The sequence below is a fragment of the Rhineura floridana genome, chromosome 6 (assembly GCF_030035675.1).
Source record: "Rhineura floridana isolate rRhiFlo1 chromosome 6, rRhiFlo1.hap2, whole genome shotgun sequence".
Taxonomy (NCBI): domain Eukaryota; kingdom Metazoa; phylum Chordata; class Lepidosauria; order Squamata; family Rhineuridae; genus Rhineura; species Rhineura floridana.
Window position 1 is genome coordinate 19,625,121 of NC_084485.1, and position 18,166 is coordinate 19,643,286.

Consider the following 18,166-nt stretch of genomic DNA (forward strand, 5'->3'; position numbering starts at 1 on the left):
GATAATCTGGCTGCCTGAATCTGAATGCAGCATAGCAGAAAAGACCAAATAAATTCAAAAGAATGTTTCTATTTTAACTCTTTCATAGTTCATTAGCAAACCCTGCCAATTTAAAAATGGAAAACATACAACTTATTCATTGCAGAAAGCCAACTTTTCCAAACTAAGGACTGGAAATTTAAGCAATCCTCCTGAAATCAATGAAATTTGATCAAGGATAATTGAGTCAGGGCTAAACATTCTTATTTAATTATGATAAACAGGTATGATCTGAGGTGCTTATTTCTTAATTTCAGCTATTGTATCAATTCTGAGCCACCTCAGGCAAGAAAGTTTGTCTAGACAGATAATGCTTTGATGTAGGATAATATTGATAACAGGTAAAAACCTCAACTGTGTGTATTTTACTGCACATGAATGTGGCAAGACTGTGCAACCTATTGTATGAATGTGTGTATTTGTCATGAGTTTGAGGAGTTTTTCTGCACACAGGAAATAGCTGTACAGAAAGCCATCTTGCGCAAAGAGACTCTTAGCATTCACCTTAAAAGTACCTTAACAGTAAAGCTTACAAAAAGAAAAGTTCAGAGACTAAAGACAAACACTAACAATTCAGAAACACTTTCCAAAGAACAAATACGTGCTTATCATATGTGGTATGCAAGCCACCCGCACATCTAACCCATTTTTCTTTTGAAGAAATTGGAAGTGGCAACCAACAGATGTTCTGGCTCTGGCTAATTCATATTATGAAGGGGAAAGCCACAATTTGTTTATGTAGGTGCCTTACAAACCCAGTATTAGAAATCTGTTCCCACATTAAAAATGTAATCCATCCCATGTACAAAATGTATAGTTTGAAACAATAGTTTGCTCTAGAACGAGAACTCCACATCATTCTTATTCGTTTTATTTTCTTTTAGTAAATATGTAAAGGATAAACAGAAGCTCAACAAGTAACACACTCAATGCATGGAAATTGTGAATGCTGAAAGAATGTTATATTTGTCCGAGGCATTATTAGTTTGTAATTTAAAAGGGTGATAGAGTTCAGTATGGAAATTCATATTCCTTTATTGAGCTACTTCACTCACAATATTTTTGGGTGTACTTTTAAAGGTATGCCTGGAGAGCCAGTATTAGCTGCATCCATCTTTCAAGGATTCACTCAGGCCATTACCATGTCATGTGTGGAATGGCTCGGATTCTATATTTACATCTCTTTGCCAAAGAGTGGTATTGGAACTAAGAGTTGTATTGGTATGGAATCCAATAGCAGCATATACTATCAAAATATTATTGTATTATCTAACCAAAATTATAAATTACTAGTACAAGCATATTTATACAAAAATGTTCCAGGGCAACTGTTACAGCTTTTCACAGACAAGCACTGTGGAAAACTAGACAATCCATCATCTGACACAAAGTGTAATTGAGAAAATACATATGGAGAACATGATAGGATCCAGAGAACCATATAATTCCAAGGTTTAAAAAAATCCTCTAACATCTGGATTTGGCTTGTGAAGTTATTTACTATCATACAGGAGTTTTAAATTGAAAATATATGTGTATATATTTCTCTATGATACATTGGGCACTGATTTCAATTCCTGGCGTTTAGGACAGCTAGTGTGGTGTAGTGGTTAAGGTGTTGGACTATGACCTGGGAGACCAGGGTTTGAATCCCCACATAGCCATGAAGCTCACTGGGTGACCTTGAGCCAGTCACTGCCTCTCAGCCTCATGAAAACCCTATTCATAGGCAGAGCTTGGAAAAGTTACTTTTTTAAACTACAACTCCCATCAGCCCCAGCCAGCATAGCCACTGGATAGGGTCTCCATAAGTCAGAATCAACTTGAAAGCAGTACAGGCATACCCCGCTTAACGTACGCGTGCTTTGCAATTACGGACACTTAATGGCATGACACTGCTGTCATCTAGTGGCGATTTCTGTGCAATACATGCGTAGATAATTGCTTCACTTTAAGTACATTTTCACTTTACATACATGCTCCAGTCCCATTGCGTATGTTAAAGCGGGGTATGCCTGTACATTTACATTTAGCTGTGGGAATTGACTACTATAATGGAAGATATTCATTGGAATTCATACCTTTTTCTATGTATCTGAAATTTAAATAGTAATTATTCAGGCCACAAGTCAAATACATTTATCATTTATCAATGTTATATAAATCAGAAGAAGTGCAGTGTTTTCTCAACTGGCATCTTCATAAGGGTCAAAGTAATCTGCATTCCAATCAAACTTCAAATTGGCTGGGACACATACATTTGTTCCCTCCAATCACTTCTATAGCGAAGCTAACTAAGGCTGCAATCCTAACCCCACCTTCCTAGAGAGAGCCTTGGGCTGAATTCAATAGGGCTTAACTTCTAAATGAGAGCCAGTGTAGTGTAGTGGTCAGAGTATTGGACTACGACCTGAGAGACCAGAGTTCGAATCCCCACATAGCCATGAAACTCACTGGGTGACCTTGGGCCAGTCACTGCCTCTCAGTCTCAGAGGGAGGCAATGGTAAACCCCCTCCGAATACCGCTTACCATGAAAATCCTATTCATGGGGTCACCATAAGTCAGAATCGACTTGAAAGCAGTCCATTTCCATTTTAACTTCTGAGTAGAAATAGTTCGGATTGTGCTGAAAGTTAAGTACTAAAGCCAGCCTGAGGAGAAGCAGACAATCATTCACAGATGGCTAATTTCCTCAGTTCTGTGGAGAAGATCATGACCACTAAACAGATACAGAATGAAAGCTCATTTGTGTAACTTATGCCCCAAGAGCTCAGAAATGCTTTAAGTTGGATTCGTGCATTGCATAGGGGGTTGGACTCAATGGCCTTATAGGACCCTTCCAACTCTACCATTTTATGATTCTATGAAATCCAGCTGCTCAGCAATGATGCAGCCGAAATCTAACAGTATACTCAAGCATAACACAGTTGGTACACGTTTTCAGTGTGGCTTGACACAATTTTTTCTTGTTCTTCTCAGAGTAAGGCATTGCAGAAGCTCCATACCAGCATTTCCAAATTATAGTAACATGAATGTGGGTTGGTAGTTCCCTAGTTTGGTTAATTGGTCAATTGCCTGCTTTGGATGGGGTCGTACTCCCTCTGAAATAGCAGGTTCATAGTCTGGGGGTGCTCCCGTATCCATCTTTGTCAATAGAGGCCCAGGTGACCTCAGTGGCTAGGAGTGCCTTTCACCAGCTTTGGCTGGTAAGCCAGCTGCAGCCATTTCTGGACGGGGATAGCTTGACCACTGTTGTCCATGCACTGGTAACCACTAGGCTGGATAACTGTAATGTGCTCTATGTGGGGCTGCCCTTGAGGTTGGTCTGGAAGCTGCAGCTGGTGCAAAATGTAGCAGTACCACTGCTCACTCAATGTTACCTCACTACTGAAAAAAATTGCACTGGTTGCCCATTAGCTACCAGGCCAAGTTCAAGATTCTGGTTTTGGTGTACAAAGCCCTACACAGCTTGGGACCAGGATACTTGAAAGATCTTATCCCTTATATACCCTGTCGATCACTGCACTCTGCAGGTGAGGGCCTTCTGGAGATACCATCTTATCAGGGAGTCTGTTCCGCACAACATAGGAAGCGGACCTTTAATGTTGTGGCACCAACACTTTGGAATTTCCTCCCCTTAAAAATTAGACAGGTGCCATCTCTGTTATCTTTTTGGTGCCTACTGAAGACCCTCTTTCAACAAGTCTTTTCAATCTGTGGCTGTGTTGGAATTGTTTTTTAAGATGTTTTTAAAGTTGTATATTAAAGATGTTTTTAAATGTTTTGTTTAAAGTCTTTTGTTTTTAAGATGCTTTAAAATGATTTTAGGGTTTTTGTTTGTTGCCCTGGGCTCCTTCGGGGAGAAAGGGTGGAATATAAATTTAATAAATAAATAAACACTGTAAAAAGATAAGTCATGTCTAACATTCAGAGCATAAAACAGCTTAAGCCTCTGATAGTTCTCAAAGGAGTAAATCTAGGACACTACATTTTTTTAAAATGTCTGCTACATTTTTTTAAGGCCTGTTTGAAAGCCATATATACTCTGACCTAAAAACCTTGGCCACTATCTTGGAGGTTGGGTGTAGGTCATATTTACTCGGTGACAAGGAGAAAGGCATTCTGCACAGGCTTAAAGACATACTTTACTATCATTTTGAAGGATACAGTACTATGTTCTGGGGACTGAGCCCCTCCGAGGCCTGGCTCAGACCAAGAGCTGCTGGATTGTGCGTGTATGTTTGGGGTTTTGCTTTGTACTACTGCAATCTGTTTTAAGCCATCTTGAGGAACTTTCAAGTGAAAGGTGGAATATAAATCTTCAAATTAACAGGTGGGCTATAAATCTTCAAACTAAATGGCAAGAGTATAGAGGCTGCATAAAGGGCTACTGGCTCTTAAGCAAAAAGAAACTCAACCATGCAGTCTTTTCTTAAAGACAGAAGCACTGGGAAACCAACAGGTATTATGGACTCATATTCCCTTCTAGCTAGCAGTGACTTGGCTAGAAGGGTACAGGACAAAACCATATACACATCCTCCATAGTAATAAGGAAAGCTGTGTTGCTGTCACAGATAAAGAAGTATTTTCACACATAGAAACCTAGTAGAAACACCAGTGGGAAAGGCAAGCTAGAATCTTGTTGACATGCTAGTTTTCTATGATCAGAGGTCCTCTTTTCTCTTGAGGGACCAATATGCAGTCTTTGCAGTCTGAAACAATATATAGTCCAAGCCTGGGTGAACCAACTGCCACTTGGTTCCTCTAATGACCATTTCACATTTATGAGAGTACAAATCCCTGCCCCAAGAAGCTTACAATCTAAAATTGTAAACCAGGTTGGCAAGATAAACAGGGGGGAAATATCCATCAATAATTAAAAACTTTAATTAACCTGAATATACTTATCCTTCCTAGGATAAGGAACCTATTTTATTTCTTAGTACAGTACCTAGAATGTTAAACACATTTCATGAACATATTATTATTAATATAATAATAAGCACCAAGCAAATTTAGCCAAGGTTTGGTTTAGCATGCCATCTGAACCTTAAGGTCTAGCCACAATCTGGGTGGGGAACCTGCTTTGTCCCTGCTTTTTATCTCTAAAGGGGGCTCTGGAACCACTCTTGCCAAGAGAAAAATACCTGGAGAAGTGATGGGGTGGAACATGGGCAAGGGTTCACTTCTCTGCCCATCCACTAAGCATTTTAAATCCCCATCTGACCCTCAGCTTATATGAACTTGGGGCAAACAGAATTGGGTCAAGCTACCTAATTTTGCCTTGGGTTGTTGGAAGATTACACAGGAAACACCAAAGGCCTAGATCTTTTGGCATTGGTGACCAACTGCTGTGTAAACGCAGCAAATTCGCTTATAGTTCAGCAGTGACTTTAAGGGTTAGTACCATCAGTCACAGAACCTCTTTCATAGCAGAACCATGCAAGTTTACACTGCAGCAGCTAAACTGTAAACAGAGCCCAAATCCAGTACTCTGCAAAGAGAGACTGTTTCCAGGTTCAAAAGGTACATTCAGGCTGCCGGCTTAATACTGTATGCCACAACAGTGTAGCTTTCAAACCTGACAATGCTATTTTGTCCCTGAGAATTACTCTTTGAATGTTCCAAGGGTGCTGTTCCCCACCTGCATCCTTGAGATGCTTGAAAGACAGTCCAGGAAAAAACAGCTGGGGTGCCTTAGCATGGTCTTTCATGCTCCCTTATTCAACATGAGGCTGGATCAGGCCTAAAGTCCACCTAACCCAGCATCCTGTTTCAAGCAGTGCCAACCACACGTCTCCAGAAAGTGCACATGCAGAGCATGAAAACGATGTTTGCCTTCCAGAGGTATACTTCCTCTGTATATGGATGTTCATATGAGTAGTTTTATCCTCATATGCCGACCGTACAAAGTATTTTCATGCTGAAATTAAAAGGATGAACGTATTGCTTTTTGAAATGCCCTTCTCCTCACGCTTACCCCCTCATGCTTGACCTCATGCTTACCCCCCCCCCATTTCCCCACCCCTGTATGGAGGTGCTACCCCCTCACTCACTCTGGGGTGTTGATCCAGATGATGTCCAAGTGGCAGTAATAAACACATTCCTTATCCTTGTAGGTGTAGCAAGTGCAGCGCTTGGCTCTGTGGTGTACTTCCTCTGGGCCAGCCACTTTCTCCACGGTGGTGTTGCTGGCTGAGACTAGCCCTTCTCCTGTTGCCTTGTTTTCTGTGCTGACCCTCTCCCAGAGCCCTGGTAACCTCAGCCTGCTGCTGCTGCTGCCGCCGCCACTGGGGAGCAGCAGGGAGTGAGAGACGGGCAGTGAGAAGCCTGCAGGTCAGGGAAAGAATAAAAGAAGTTGCATCAGAAAGCTAAATGTCTATTCCCGCAGCTCTTGGTTAGGCAGCTAAGGCCAATAAGAGGGCAGCAACATCTGGGAAAAGATTCAGTCTTGAACATCTCATACTGACTTGAAAGTAAACAGCGTTTTATTTTTTAACATATAAAATATACAGAATGAAAACTGCAGTAAATCATCAACATGAATTTATGATAAACTCAGGGTTCCACCCATTATTTAAATGGAGATAGTAATTAATCAAAGGTCACATTCAGACATTATGATTAAACATGGCTCATTATGACAGGAACAAGCCTATGTAAGTCTTGGATCACACACTCTCCTCTAACTCCCTCTGTCATGATCATGAAGTATTCAGAAGCTTTCACTTGCATTTTGATTAACTGGCTTGTCATGCCATCTGAAACCAAAATACTAAGAGTAATGTTAACCAGGGTTTATTTGAAACAAGACAGCTTCAAACCACGAGATGCAACACTATTCTGCAATTAATCAAAAACAGGAGCAAAAGCTTCCATTCCTCATAACTACACTGGAGGAGGAAGAAGCACATGAGCCAAATGCTTGTACAGGTTCATTCATGTCACAATAAACCACAGTTTATCATGACATCTGAACACATATCACTTAGCCATGGTTAAAATGCTTAATGTCATTTTAACCCATAGCTTAATGTCATTTTAACCCATGGTTAATGGTTTATCATTCATGAGCAGATCACTCCCACTTTGCTCATAAGAGTGTAAGAGCCTGCTGGATCAGGCCAATGGTCCATCTAGTCCAGCATCCTGTTCTCATAGTGGTCAACCTGATACCCTTGGGAAGCCCACAAGCAAAATCTGACCACAACAGCACTCTCTTAGTAGGGACAACAAACCACAATCCTTGGCTTAGAGTTACATCCAAACTAAAGTTCATAGTTTGTTTAAGTCCAAACAAACCATGATCTGAAGCCAATATTTGCTTGTGGGTTTGCTTGGATTGAAACAAACCATGATCTTTGATTTGGACACACTACTAAGCCAAGGATAGTTTGTTGCTCCTCCTCCTCCTCCTAGGAGAGGAGCAAAGTATGACTGATCTGTGCATTCACAGTAAAATATTAACAATGGCTTATGATGATGTGCAAATGGGGCCAATGAGGAAAGCTGAACAAATGGAGGATGACCAAGACAAAAAGAATACAAAATGATACATTTACTGTCAAATTGCACTAACTTGCCATGTTTAAGAAGCGCTATTTGTCCCAAGCTGCCAGTGTACAGAGATCAGTAGTCCAATTTTGTATGTTGGAGTAATATTGGCTTCAAAATTTGTTTTGAGCCCCTAGAAATGTACAACTTAACACTAGGTTTGTGCAACTTCTATAAACTGCAGGAAATACTCCAGAGATTACACTGCGAGAAAACTTCTCACCAAAAGTGTGCTGCCTTGCAACAAGCCATCGCATGCAAGTTAGGGACGCATTTTATTGTCCTGTGCCAGTTCTCTCTGGCGCACTGGATTTCAGTGGAGATCAGAGCACAGCACTACCTGTAGGGAAGTCAGTGGAGCAACAGCGCAATCATTAGAAGTGCACTCCAGCATCCTCTCCTCTATAGGCAAAAGATTCTGGATGCAACCATTGCACTGTGCAGTACAGCCACATGAGATAGCCCCCCAAACCCTATATTATTTCCCTTGACCCTTGACCAGCCCTGATTACCCTTGTCCAGTCCTGATGGAAATAATACAGGAGTTTTTGTGTCTTCAGAGCAATTCCAACAGATTACTGAGATAATCCTCACAAAATGGAAATGGACTGCCTTCAAGTCGATCCCGACTTATGGGCGACCCTATTAATAGGGTTTTCATGGTAAGGGGTATTCAGAGGGGATTTCCCATTGCCTCCCTCTGAGGCTGAGAGGCAGTGACTGGCCCAAGGTCACCCAGTGAGCTTCATGGCTGTGTGGGGATTCGAACCCTGGTCTCCCAGGTCGTAGACCAACACTCTAACACCCTTTATAATGCAAGCGAGAATTACCATCACCAACTGCAGCCACGAGACATCAGCTCTGCTATCCCTAAAGCTATGAAGAGAATTTGTGACTAATGTTGGATTTGAACCAGGGAGTTCCAGGCTCCCAGCTCATCACAGCGCAAGAAAACAGATTCTTTTTTGGTTAGCATCACGTGAGCATGCACAACTCGAAGGTATGTACAAGCAATATAATACTTTGGAAAATTCTCTACTTTTTATTTTGAGGAAAAAATGTCAGATTTCCTTGATCCAGGAAATCCTGGATACTTTTTAGGAACTATTAATATTCATAGAAAGGTATTTCATAATTTTTTGTTGCCAAATAGCACTACTTTAAAAAAGCAAGGAGGGAACCAGATACCTTTAAAATTTTGGGGTTTTTTTTTTGTCTTTTAATGGTAACTGTTGTTTTTAATGATTTCATACTGCATTTTTAATATTGTCTTGCTTTTAAGCCACCCAGGGGATATTTAGTGATGGGTGACCATATAAATTTAATAATTACCTAACAAAATTTCAGAAGTTACAAGACTGCAGGCAATAATCTTATTTATTTGTTCTAATTTATTCTACTTTTATACTACAGGGCATTTCATTGTTTAATATTAATAAATTAGTATATTGTATTATTAACAATAACTTATTAAACAGAAGAAACATGTTTAAAACAATTTTAACGCCAGGAAGAGAGCTGTATCCTTGATTTTGACGGTTATTCAAGAGGCACTACTGTCCGTGGGATTTAATACGCAGAAGCAAATCATATTTCCTTCAATGGGGTTTACCCTCAGGTAACTGGGTATAGGATTTGTAACCTTAAGCAGCGATCCTATGCAGAACTACATACGGCTCACGTCTCAGTAGATATGATAGGACTGGACTGCACGGCTACGATCCTGTGCACATTTACTAGGGAGTAAGCCCTACTCAACTCAGGGGCACTAACTTTCGAGTACACGAGGTTAAGGATCGCGCGACTCATAGCTGCGAAATCGAATTCTCTTCTGTCTCGTCGCTATCGGCTGTCGCTTCCGAGAAAGTGATCAGAAATAACCAATGCAATGCATCTCTTTCTCCACCACCCTTTCTTTTCTTTTTTTTACCTGTACTCGAGATAATTGTAAGTCCAACAAGTATCAGGAATCCCAGCTCCATCAAATCCAAATTGCAAGCTTCTCAACTTGCAGGCAAATACGGAGGGCAAGGAAGAGAGGGGCTGGCTGGGGAGGGGAAAACCCTGCACGCCTTGGTGCATGCAAAATTACTCTCGGCGGCAGGGAAACTCCCGTCTACATGCAAGGTCTTCTCCCGGACTGGTTACCTCCACGCGCCGAGGTGTTCCCGCCGCCGGTGGTCTTGAATTGCCGCTTGTGTTCCCCCCTCCACCTCCCTCTTGGCACAACTAGTCCCGGGGAAAGCCTTGCAAAACCAAGACGCGCCCCATAGCTCGCCTTTCCCTCTCAGTCAGCACCCCGCCATCCGGTCCGAACCCGGGGTGTGAGGGCTTCCGCGCCAGCGCGCACCAATCGCTTCCAAGCCACGCCGTCGCCGAGCTGCTATCAGAGAGCTCTGCTTCTTTCCGTTTCCCTCATCGTCCTGCTGCAGCAGCTTGACCCAGGTAAATGCTGAGGGAGAGGCGCCGCTCCACCGCCGGGGCTGGAGGATGAGCCTACTCTCGTCAAAACGGATTTTGGCGCGGGTATCTTGCCCCATCACTTGAACGCAGCGCTTAAGCGAGCCGTCGGCTGGGGAGGGGGGCTTAGGGCAGGACGCAGGGCGTGGTAGCCACCCAGACTCTGCCCTGATTGGTTCCGCTCCGCCCTGGGTTTTGCATGCGTTGGCATAGGCTCGCAGCTTACGCGATCGAGGAGAAGGCAAGCGGCGAGGTTCGAGGTGTGAGCGCGTCCCTCTGTGATAAAGCCCTTCCTCGCTATGTGTCATGTACAGATTCATGTAGCATACTCAGATACAGAAACAGAGTTTAATCGGTAAAGCGCTTTACAGTCTTAAACTGTTGCCCTCCTAACAACCTCTATGCGCCCCCACACACACCAGCCCTTGGGAGGGGAAAAGTCAGGGGTGATCTGTTGAGGCTGAGAGTCAGCCGTATGTCCAAAGCCATGTAGAAAGAGGATGGCCTAGATCAGGGCTTGTGAACCTCAGAGCCGGGTGGAATGTGGCCCCTCAGGCTAGTCCTCAGGACTCTTCCCCAGGTCACACCCAGGGCTGGCCCCACTTCCTAATCTCCTGAGTATTTTTACCTGGCTGGAATGTGGACTTGAACTCTGATAGTGCCTCTTGGTTGCCTGGGCGTATGGTAAAGAGGGGTATGTGAGTGTGGGTGCAAACTAGCCTGCTGTACAAAGGTAAAAGTCACACTTGTTACTCCGCCCACTTTTGCCTCTGGTCCCTTCAACGTGTACCTTAGAAGCATATCCAGAAGGGAATGCAGCCCTCAGGCTGAAAATGTATTATTATTATTATTATTATTATTATCCCACCCTTCCTCCCAGCAGGAGCCCAGGGCAGCAAACAAAAGCACCAAAAACATTAAAACATCATAAAAACAAAGTTTAAAACACATTAAAACAAAACATCTTCAAAAACGTTACTTAAAAAAACAACTTTCAAAACATCTAAGATTAAAAACATTTTAAAAAGGTTTACGAACATCTTCTGAAGCAATTCCAGCACAGACGCAGACTGGGATAGGACTCGATTTAAAAGGCTTGTTGAGAGGGGAAAGTCTTCAATAGGCGCCGAAAAGATAACAGAGATGGCGCCTTTGTACCTTGCCCCTGGCATGGATCGAGGACAGGGAACCAGCCATGGCCCTCCAGATATCTCTGTATTACAGTTCCTATCATTCCTGAGTCCAACAACATATGGAGGGCCACTGGTTCTCCATGCCTGGCACTGATAGCATGAATCCAGATCTAATCTTGCTGTCTGCAACCAATGGTCTGCCAACTTCCTACCGTCATGGAACCCTTTCCACATCAACTCATCTGCAAAGAAACCCCGCATGTCTTCTTTGCACAGGATACTGGCGTGCATATGTTCTAGGGCACACTCTCAGTTCATAGACACTGGCAAAGACCTCCTGGGAACTAAGCGTGCACTGAAGATACCCAACAGCCTGTTTCGACATTGCAAAGATTGATATTGATTGGCAAACTTGTGTTTTAGGGAAGTTTGTATGCCATCACATTATGTTGGCTTGAATTTTTGTAAATTGTATTGTTTTTATTTGTATTTTGTATTTGCGTGTAAGCTGCCTTGAGGGCCTTTTGGCCAAAGGGCGGCCTAGAAATAAACCATAACATAACATTACTGCATTAATAATTAAGGAACAGCAGATAAGCTTCCAAGGAACTCAAAGTGTCTTCCAGAACAGAGTTTGAAAAGCAAAGCGTACTGGCTCTCTAGTTGTCACTTATGAGTAAGGTTGAAAACGTAAGCACCCTAGTCATATATTTACTCAGAAGGTATCACCTTTATTTCAATGTTGATTACCAGTTCCTTATTCGGAGATGATTTCCACTTTGAAATGTTAACTGTTGGGTGTCTCTTCTTTATGCCTACATACCTATGCAGTTCTTTAATCTTCATTTTGGTTAGTTAGTTATTTTAATGATTATTTTGTATTGTTTGTATGGTGTTTCATGTTTTATTGTACAAGGAACTGATTTGGGTTTTATTTATGAGTACTTTGTATTAGTACTTTGTATTTATTAGTACTTTGTATTAGTACTTTGTGCAAGTGTAGAATACTTGTATATGTAATATTATGTACTTCTGTAACATTCGTTGTTTTAGGGTGTTTTTTAATTTTTTTTTAGCATTATAGAATGATAGTATGATTATTTCTGTATATTTTTGACATTTCTGTGGTTGTAAACCGCCTTGAGTGCAGTGATGTAGAAAGGCGGTATACAAATTAAAAATGTAGCTGCCAACACCTTCCTCAACAATTGAAGAACAGGGCAGGAGCCACAGCAACAATAGCCTCTCTCCGTGCCTTCAAGCATTTAAAGGTGTAGACATAGTTGCTATTTGTGGGTAGGGTACTGGCAACCTTTCTTCCTCACCATAAAGCAATGATGTACAGTTTACAAGGGTTTCAGTACTGTTTGTACTTGTTAACGTTTCTTCCAGAAGAACTTTGGAAGGAGTGAGGGTTACAATAGTGCCTTGCTATTTTGGCTGCAAGCCATGATCTCAGCTGTAACTAAAAATATTCTTAGCACTTCCTAACACAAGTAGCAAATTCATTGCATTTTAATAGGACTTTGTAGATGCACCACTGATACACTGCACTGTAGATTTAGACTCATTGTGGCCTTTTCACTTCTTTAAAGGAGATAAAATAGCGTGGAGAAAGTACTCCTGCAATATGTTGTGCCAAGAGAGGCTGGGCTGGTTCACTCTGGCTAAGATCCACACATAGGAGCCATTGCTGAAGTCATGTCCAGCAATAAGCAAAATAATATGAAAACTCCCCCATTGACCTGTATACACTGAAGAGCTGCTTCTATAGAGAGCTGTAGTTTACAAATCTGGCTAGGTACGCATGACATGTATCACTCTCTGTTACATGGAAATGGCTCACTTGCAAGAGGAATTGCTGCATGATTGAAGCCATAATACAATAAACTGCCATCTATATTGGCAATCATTTACGCTATATAGAACTTGTGCCAGAGGACTGATACCCCAGCATAGTGAGTCTATGGTTAGGAACAATTTGTTTTTTCAAAAACCTCAAAGTTGTTGGCAGTTGTCAAGCAGTAGGCCAAGGTCTCTAACTACAGCTTAGGCTGCAATCCAATACATGCCTACTCAGAAGTTTTGGGTTCAACGAGACTTACTCCCAGATAAGTGTGTATTGGATTTCAGCCTTAATGTCTGTAAATATGCAAAGCACTTGCCAGCTCAAAAATGCATTGCTTTATTTCACTGATTCATAGCAAATAAAAATGTACTGAGAAGCCAGTTTTTGTTACAACTCATCATTACAGCCAATGAGACGTTTACAAGGGCTATGATAGTTTTTATTATTTCCTTTGTTCAAATGTTGCAAAATTCTTTCTCTTTCCCAAGCAATTAAGTCTTCATACAGCAATGAGGAAGAGCAAGGAAACATCATAATTTTATGTCATATTTATGAACTTTTGTTGAGTTCCAGTTCCAGAGGAATAGCTGTGGTAGTCTGTGGTAGCAAAAATGACAAAGAGTCCTGTGGCATCTTAAAGCCTTACTGATTTATTGTGACATAGAGCCCACTTTGTCGGATAAACCGTGAGTCTCACCCAAATATTCCAATCACCATTTTCAGATTCCAACTTTTAATAAGGTATAATAAATGCATGTAAGGCAATATCCAGACCACATGATAGTTCCTGGTTAGCCATTCCTGATTTAGAGGCAGTATCAGGCAGATATAGTCCATGATATTTGATACCTTAGGCACCATCTAAATACATCTCACAGTGGTCAAAATAAAATAATTACCTAGGCAATTGACACTGTGCTGCTTTTTAATGACACACCCAAATCTGCTCCTTGACTATATTTAATGGCAGCTCTGGCCTTGACACAGGTGACCCACTACTTGAAAATCCAGCCTACTTCTTCATCTGAATCATTCCATCTTCGGTTATTTTTGTTCAAGTGATGGCAGACATATTATAAAGACAGAATTCACAATTAATTCTGAAGCTGCAGTGCAAGTCTGGCTTTGCACCTGAGATGACAGATGTGCACACCAGAGAATCAAACACCGATTGAGCTGTCAGTTTTCCCTTCTCCTTTGCTTTAGAAAAGCTATAGAGCTTTTTAATTTTTTAAAAAAACATTGCATGAACATTCATACAAGTATCTATTTATTCATTCCTTATTAACTAAATGAAGTGGAAGTGAACCTTGTCTGCTGTCCTGAGGTCCTTGGAGGAAAAGTAGGGGGACACAGTGAGAGAGAATATATGTTCCCTTAATGCTTCATCATATGCTGAGGAGCCAAGGAGTGCTTGATCATTGCACCCAGTGCAAAGTCAGCTCACAGTCATAAAATGCATTCTCTCCTTAACAGCAATCAAAGTTCAAAATGAAGCATCCAAGCCAAGGCTTTGATCCCGAGCTTTCTTTGGGATATAATACAAAAAGATTAAATGAAATTTCCAGTGCTGAAAGAAGCCCTTGGCTAAATAAGTACAAAAACTATTATGAATTCTAGAAGTGTGTGACTGCTCTCAAGTCAGGGCTGATTTCTACATATTTTGACTGACATGGATCAGAGGACTACAGAGGACTGTCATCTGCAACTTGAGAATTGTCAGATCCCTGCATGTTACATTTGCATTACTGACTGAAACTTGCTTTAAGCCTCATGTGTGACAATGCCCCAAAACTAGTAACTAAATTTTGTTAGATTTTGCCATCTATCTTTATTTGTTACCAAGTGGTTGTTGCTAGGAAAATGCAATGACAGATGCTGTCTTTCATTAAGCAAGCAACAAAATTAAAGGGAGATCAGACATTTCATGCAGCTTATTTATTGAGGCACAAAGGATGATAGCTAAACATAAGACAGGCAAGGCACAATCCACCCATTGAAGCCCCATTGATGCCAGTGGGACAGGTGTAAGCATATGTTTAACTCTACCACAGAAACCAATGAGACTTCAAAATGTTTAACTTTGGCTGGGTTGTATCCATAATGTTTACATATATAAGGTTGTTTAGGTTCATCAGGACATCAAAAGCTCTGAGAAAAGGAGGAACCTCTAGAAATTCAATGATCAGAGACATTTCCTAAGTAATCCCATGTAACGTCGTAACTTGAATACAGTGTGATGTCATGACTTTTCATTGTTCATTCAAATGCACTTAGAGAGTTCCAAATTAAATCACTCTATCCTATTCCTCCAGTGGATTATGTCAGTGGGCCTTGGTTCTCATTTTAGATTATGATAAAAATGGTTTAGGTGTATAGATTTTTAGTGCCATGCAAATTTCATGCTTCTGCACAGCATTAACAGTCCAATCCTACATAGAGCATTGTATATCTTAACCCATTTATTTCACTGGGCTTAGGCATGCCTAATTCTGCATAGAATTGGGATGCAAGTACAAAAAAAACTAGAACTGACCATAATATCTTTTGTCAAAAAATCCCACAAAAATCTTCTTGTAGTACATGCTATGGTAAACAAGTTTTTCATAGGCATGGGAACTCTGCTGTACACATGCAGCTCCCCTGTTCACAATGGTTTGCCCATTCATTTCAATGGGGAACGGTGATTAGTTTATGTACTCTTTTGCGCTCATTGTTATTATTATTAAATTTATTATCTGCCCTTCCCCAGAAGGTCGCAGGACAGGTCACAGTATAAAATGCAGTATTAAAACTTAAACTGTTTTACATATTTTATAAATTACATTCACAACTAGAGAGGGTCCTAAAAATATATCTCGCAAAATATATATAAGTATCAAAGGCTAGGATTAAGATATGCATCTGCAGCATACGACAGAAGCTGTATGATGAAGATGCCAGACCCCTCCTGCGGGGAGGGAATTCCACAATTTAGGGACTGCTGCAGAGAATGCCCTCTCCCAAACCACCCCCATCCCCAAACTTCTGAGGGCAGTGGAACTACCAAGACAGCCCCCTCTGCTGATCTCAACACCTGAGAGGGTCTGTAGGGAAGGAGGCAGTCTTTCAGATATTTAGGGTCTACATTGTTTAGGGCTTTAAACAGTGGCTCAAGCATCTTGAACGGGGTCCAGAAATGAACTCACCACTGATGCAGCTGTTTTAAAGCTGGGGTTATGTGAAATCTAAACAGAACCCCAACCAATAGTTGGCTGCTGCATTTTGGACTAGTTGAAGTTTCTGAGTCGCCTTCAAGGGCTCATTGCAATGATAGAGTCTGAAAGTCACCAGAGCATGGGGTACAATGGTCAAGTCATAGAATCATAGAGTTGGAAGGGGCCTTGTAGGCCATCGAGTCCAACCCCCTGCTCACAGCAGGAAATCCACAGCTAGAGTCATCTCTGTCCAAAAGGGGCTGTAGCTGGCGAACTAGCCATAACTGGAAAAAGGCACTCCTAGCCACCAAGGCCACCTGAGCCTCCAGTGACAATGTTCAATCCTCCAGTGACAATGTTCAATCCAGGAGCACCTCCAAGTTATGAACCTGATCCTTCCAGAGGAGTGCAACCCTGTTTGGGACAGGCCACCTCCCCACCTTCCAGACTCGAGAACTCAGAACACATAACACCTCTGTCTTTTCAGGATTCAGCCTCAATTTATACATCTATTCCTTCTACAAAATTATTTAAACAGCTTGCCTGCATAACGGCTCACTCGACTGATACATAGGTGTGTAATAATGTGCCCTAGCAGTCTCTCAAGGCTAAAACAATCAGATCTTAGAATATCAGAATCAGAAGATAAAACTATTATTTTGAAATCTTTAACAGCATACATTTTCAAGGGAATAACATTTTTCTAAAAACAGCCAGTTTTCAAGCTCCTAATTTCTCTAGGGCTCTCTCTTTGGGAGCTGCTAGGAAAGGGTTATCTATATATCCAAGTAGGAGGTTTATTTTCTTGATTTTTAACAGTTGTTCCTAATAGCTGAAGTAAATCCCTTAGGAACAGTGATCCCCATCACCATGTGTTCAGGGATTAGGTGTTTCCTTATTTGCAACAGGGAAGACAACAACAGAACCAGGCCTTTTTCTGTTGTGACAACAGTCTACCCCTTCAACATATCCCTTTTAGTTTTTGCAAGCCACTTTTGCAGACTCATTTGGGTCAAAAATATTAAATAATATTTAATCATTGGATCACACCCATAATCTTTAATATATCAGAAAGAAACAGCTCACATTCCCTCAGCACCACGATAATTAAGAGTGCAAAGTTCGTGCTTCCCATTGTTTCTAGTTATTAAAGCAATATCAATCAGCAAATGTACTAGCATCAGGAATGCTGAATGTGCAGATTAGATACACAAATGCACTGCTCAAAGTAAATGTGTCAGTTTTGAAACTAGATGCACACCACCCATTCTGCAGTGTCAGTGGCATTTTGACTCTGACATGAAGTCATCTGGTCTCCCTGGGCAAGTTGCCATTAGTAAATTTCGGGTTCTTATCTGAAAAAATGGAGAAATTGGTGGTCAAAGGCTTGTTATGAGAAGCTGCTTGGCCATGTGTTGATGTATAAAGGAACAAAGGCAGTTCCATAGATGTCTTGTGTATTAGAAGAATCTCATAAACGGGGTTGGGATGGCTACATGGATACCCCCGGCCCTTTACCTTCAACATTGCCTCTTAATGGGAAGATGAGGCAGCCACTGCTTTTCTGGCCTCGTCCTCTTGGCCTCTTTCCTCTTCCACCTGTTGTAGGAAGCAGGGCTCCAGGTGTGCCATACGGTAGGCAGGGAAAGAGGCAGATTAAAAAAAACAAATAAAGTGCAATGGGAAAAACGAAGGCCCAGCTGCGTCATCTCCCCAACACAGCAGCAAATTTAAAGGTTCAGGAGGAATTTCTGCATTATGATCTAGCAACTGTCTCTGTTGTCTTTTCAACACCAACTGAAGACTTTCCTTTTTCAACAAGCCTGATGAGTAGAGACCTTACCCTAATCTGCATCTGTGATAGAATTATTTTTAAATACTTTTTTTTAAAAAAGATGTTTTTAAAGATTTTTTTTTTAAAAAAATATGTTT

At 41.4% G+C, this 18,166-nt stretch overlaps 1 protein-coding gene across 1 annotated transcript in view; it reads right to left on the reverse strand.

Moving 5' to 3' along the window:
* The window catches only part of EDN3 (endothelin 3), a 38,522-nt gene extending 28,366 nt beyond the window's left edge, over positions 1 to 10,156 (reverse strand). The window contains exons 1-2 of the mRNA XM_061630263.1: positions 9,526 to 10,156; positions 6,098 to 6,371 (exon numbers count right to left, since the gene is read on the reverse strand). Coding sequence (XP_061486247.1) covers positions 6,098 to 6,371; positions 9,526 to 9,577 — 326 coding nt within the window. The 5' untranslated portion in view covers positions 9,578 to 10,156. The remainder of the gene's footprint in view (positions 1 to 6,097; positions 6,372 to 9,525) is intronic.
* Between the last annotated feature and the right edge of the window lie 8,010 nt (positions 10,157 to 18,166).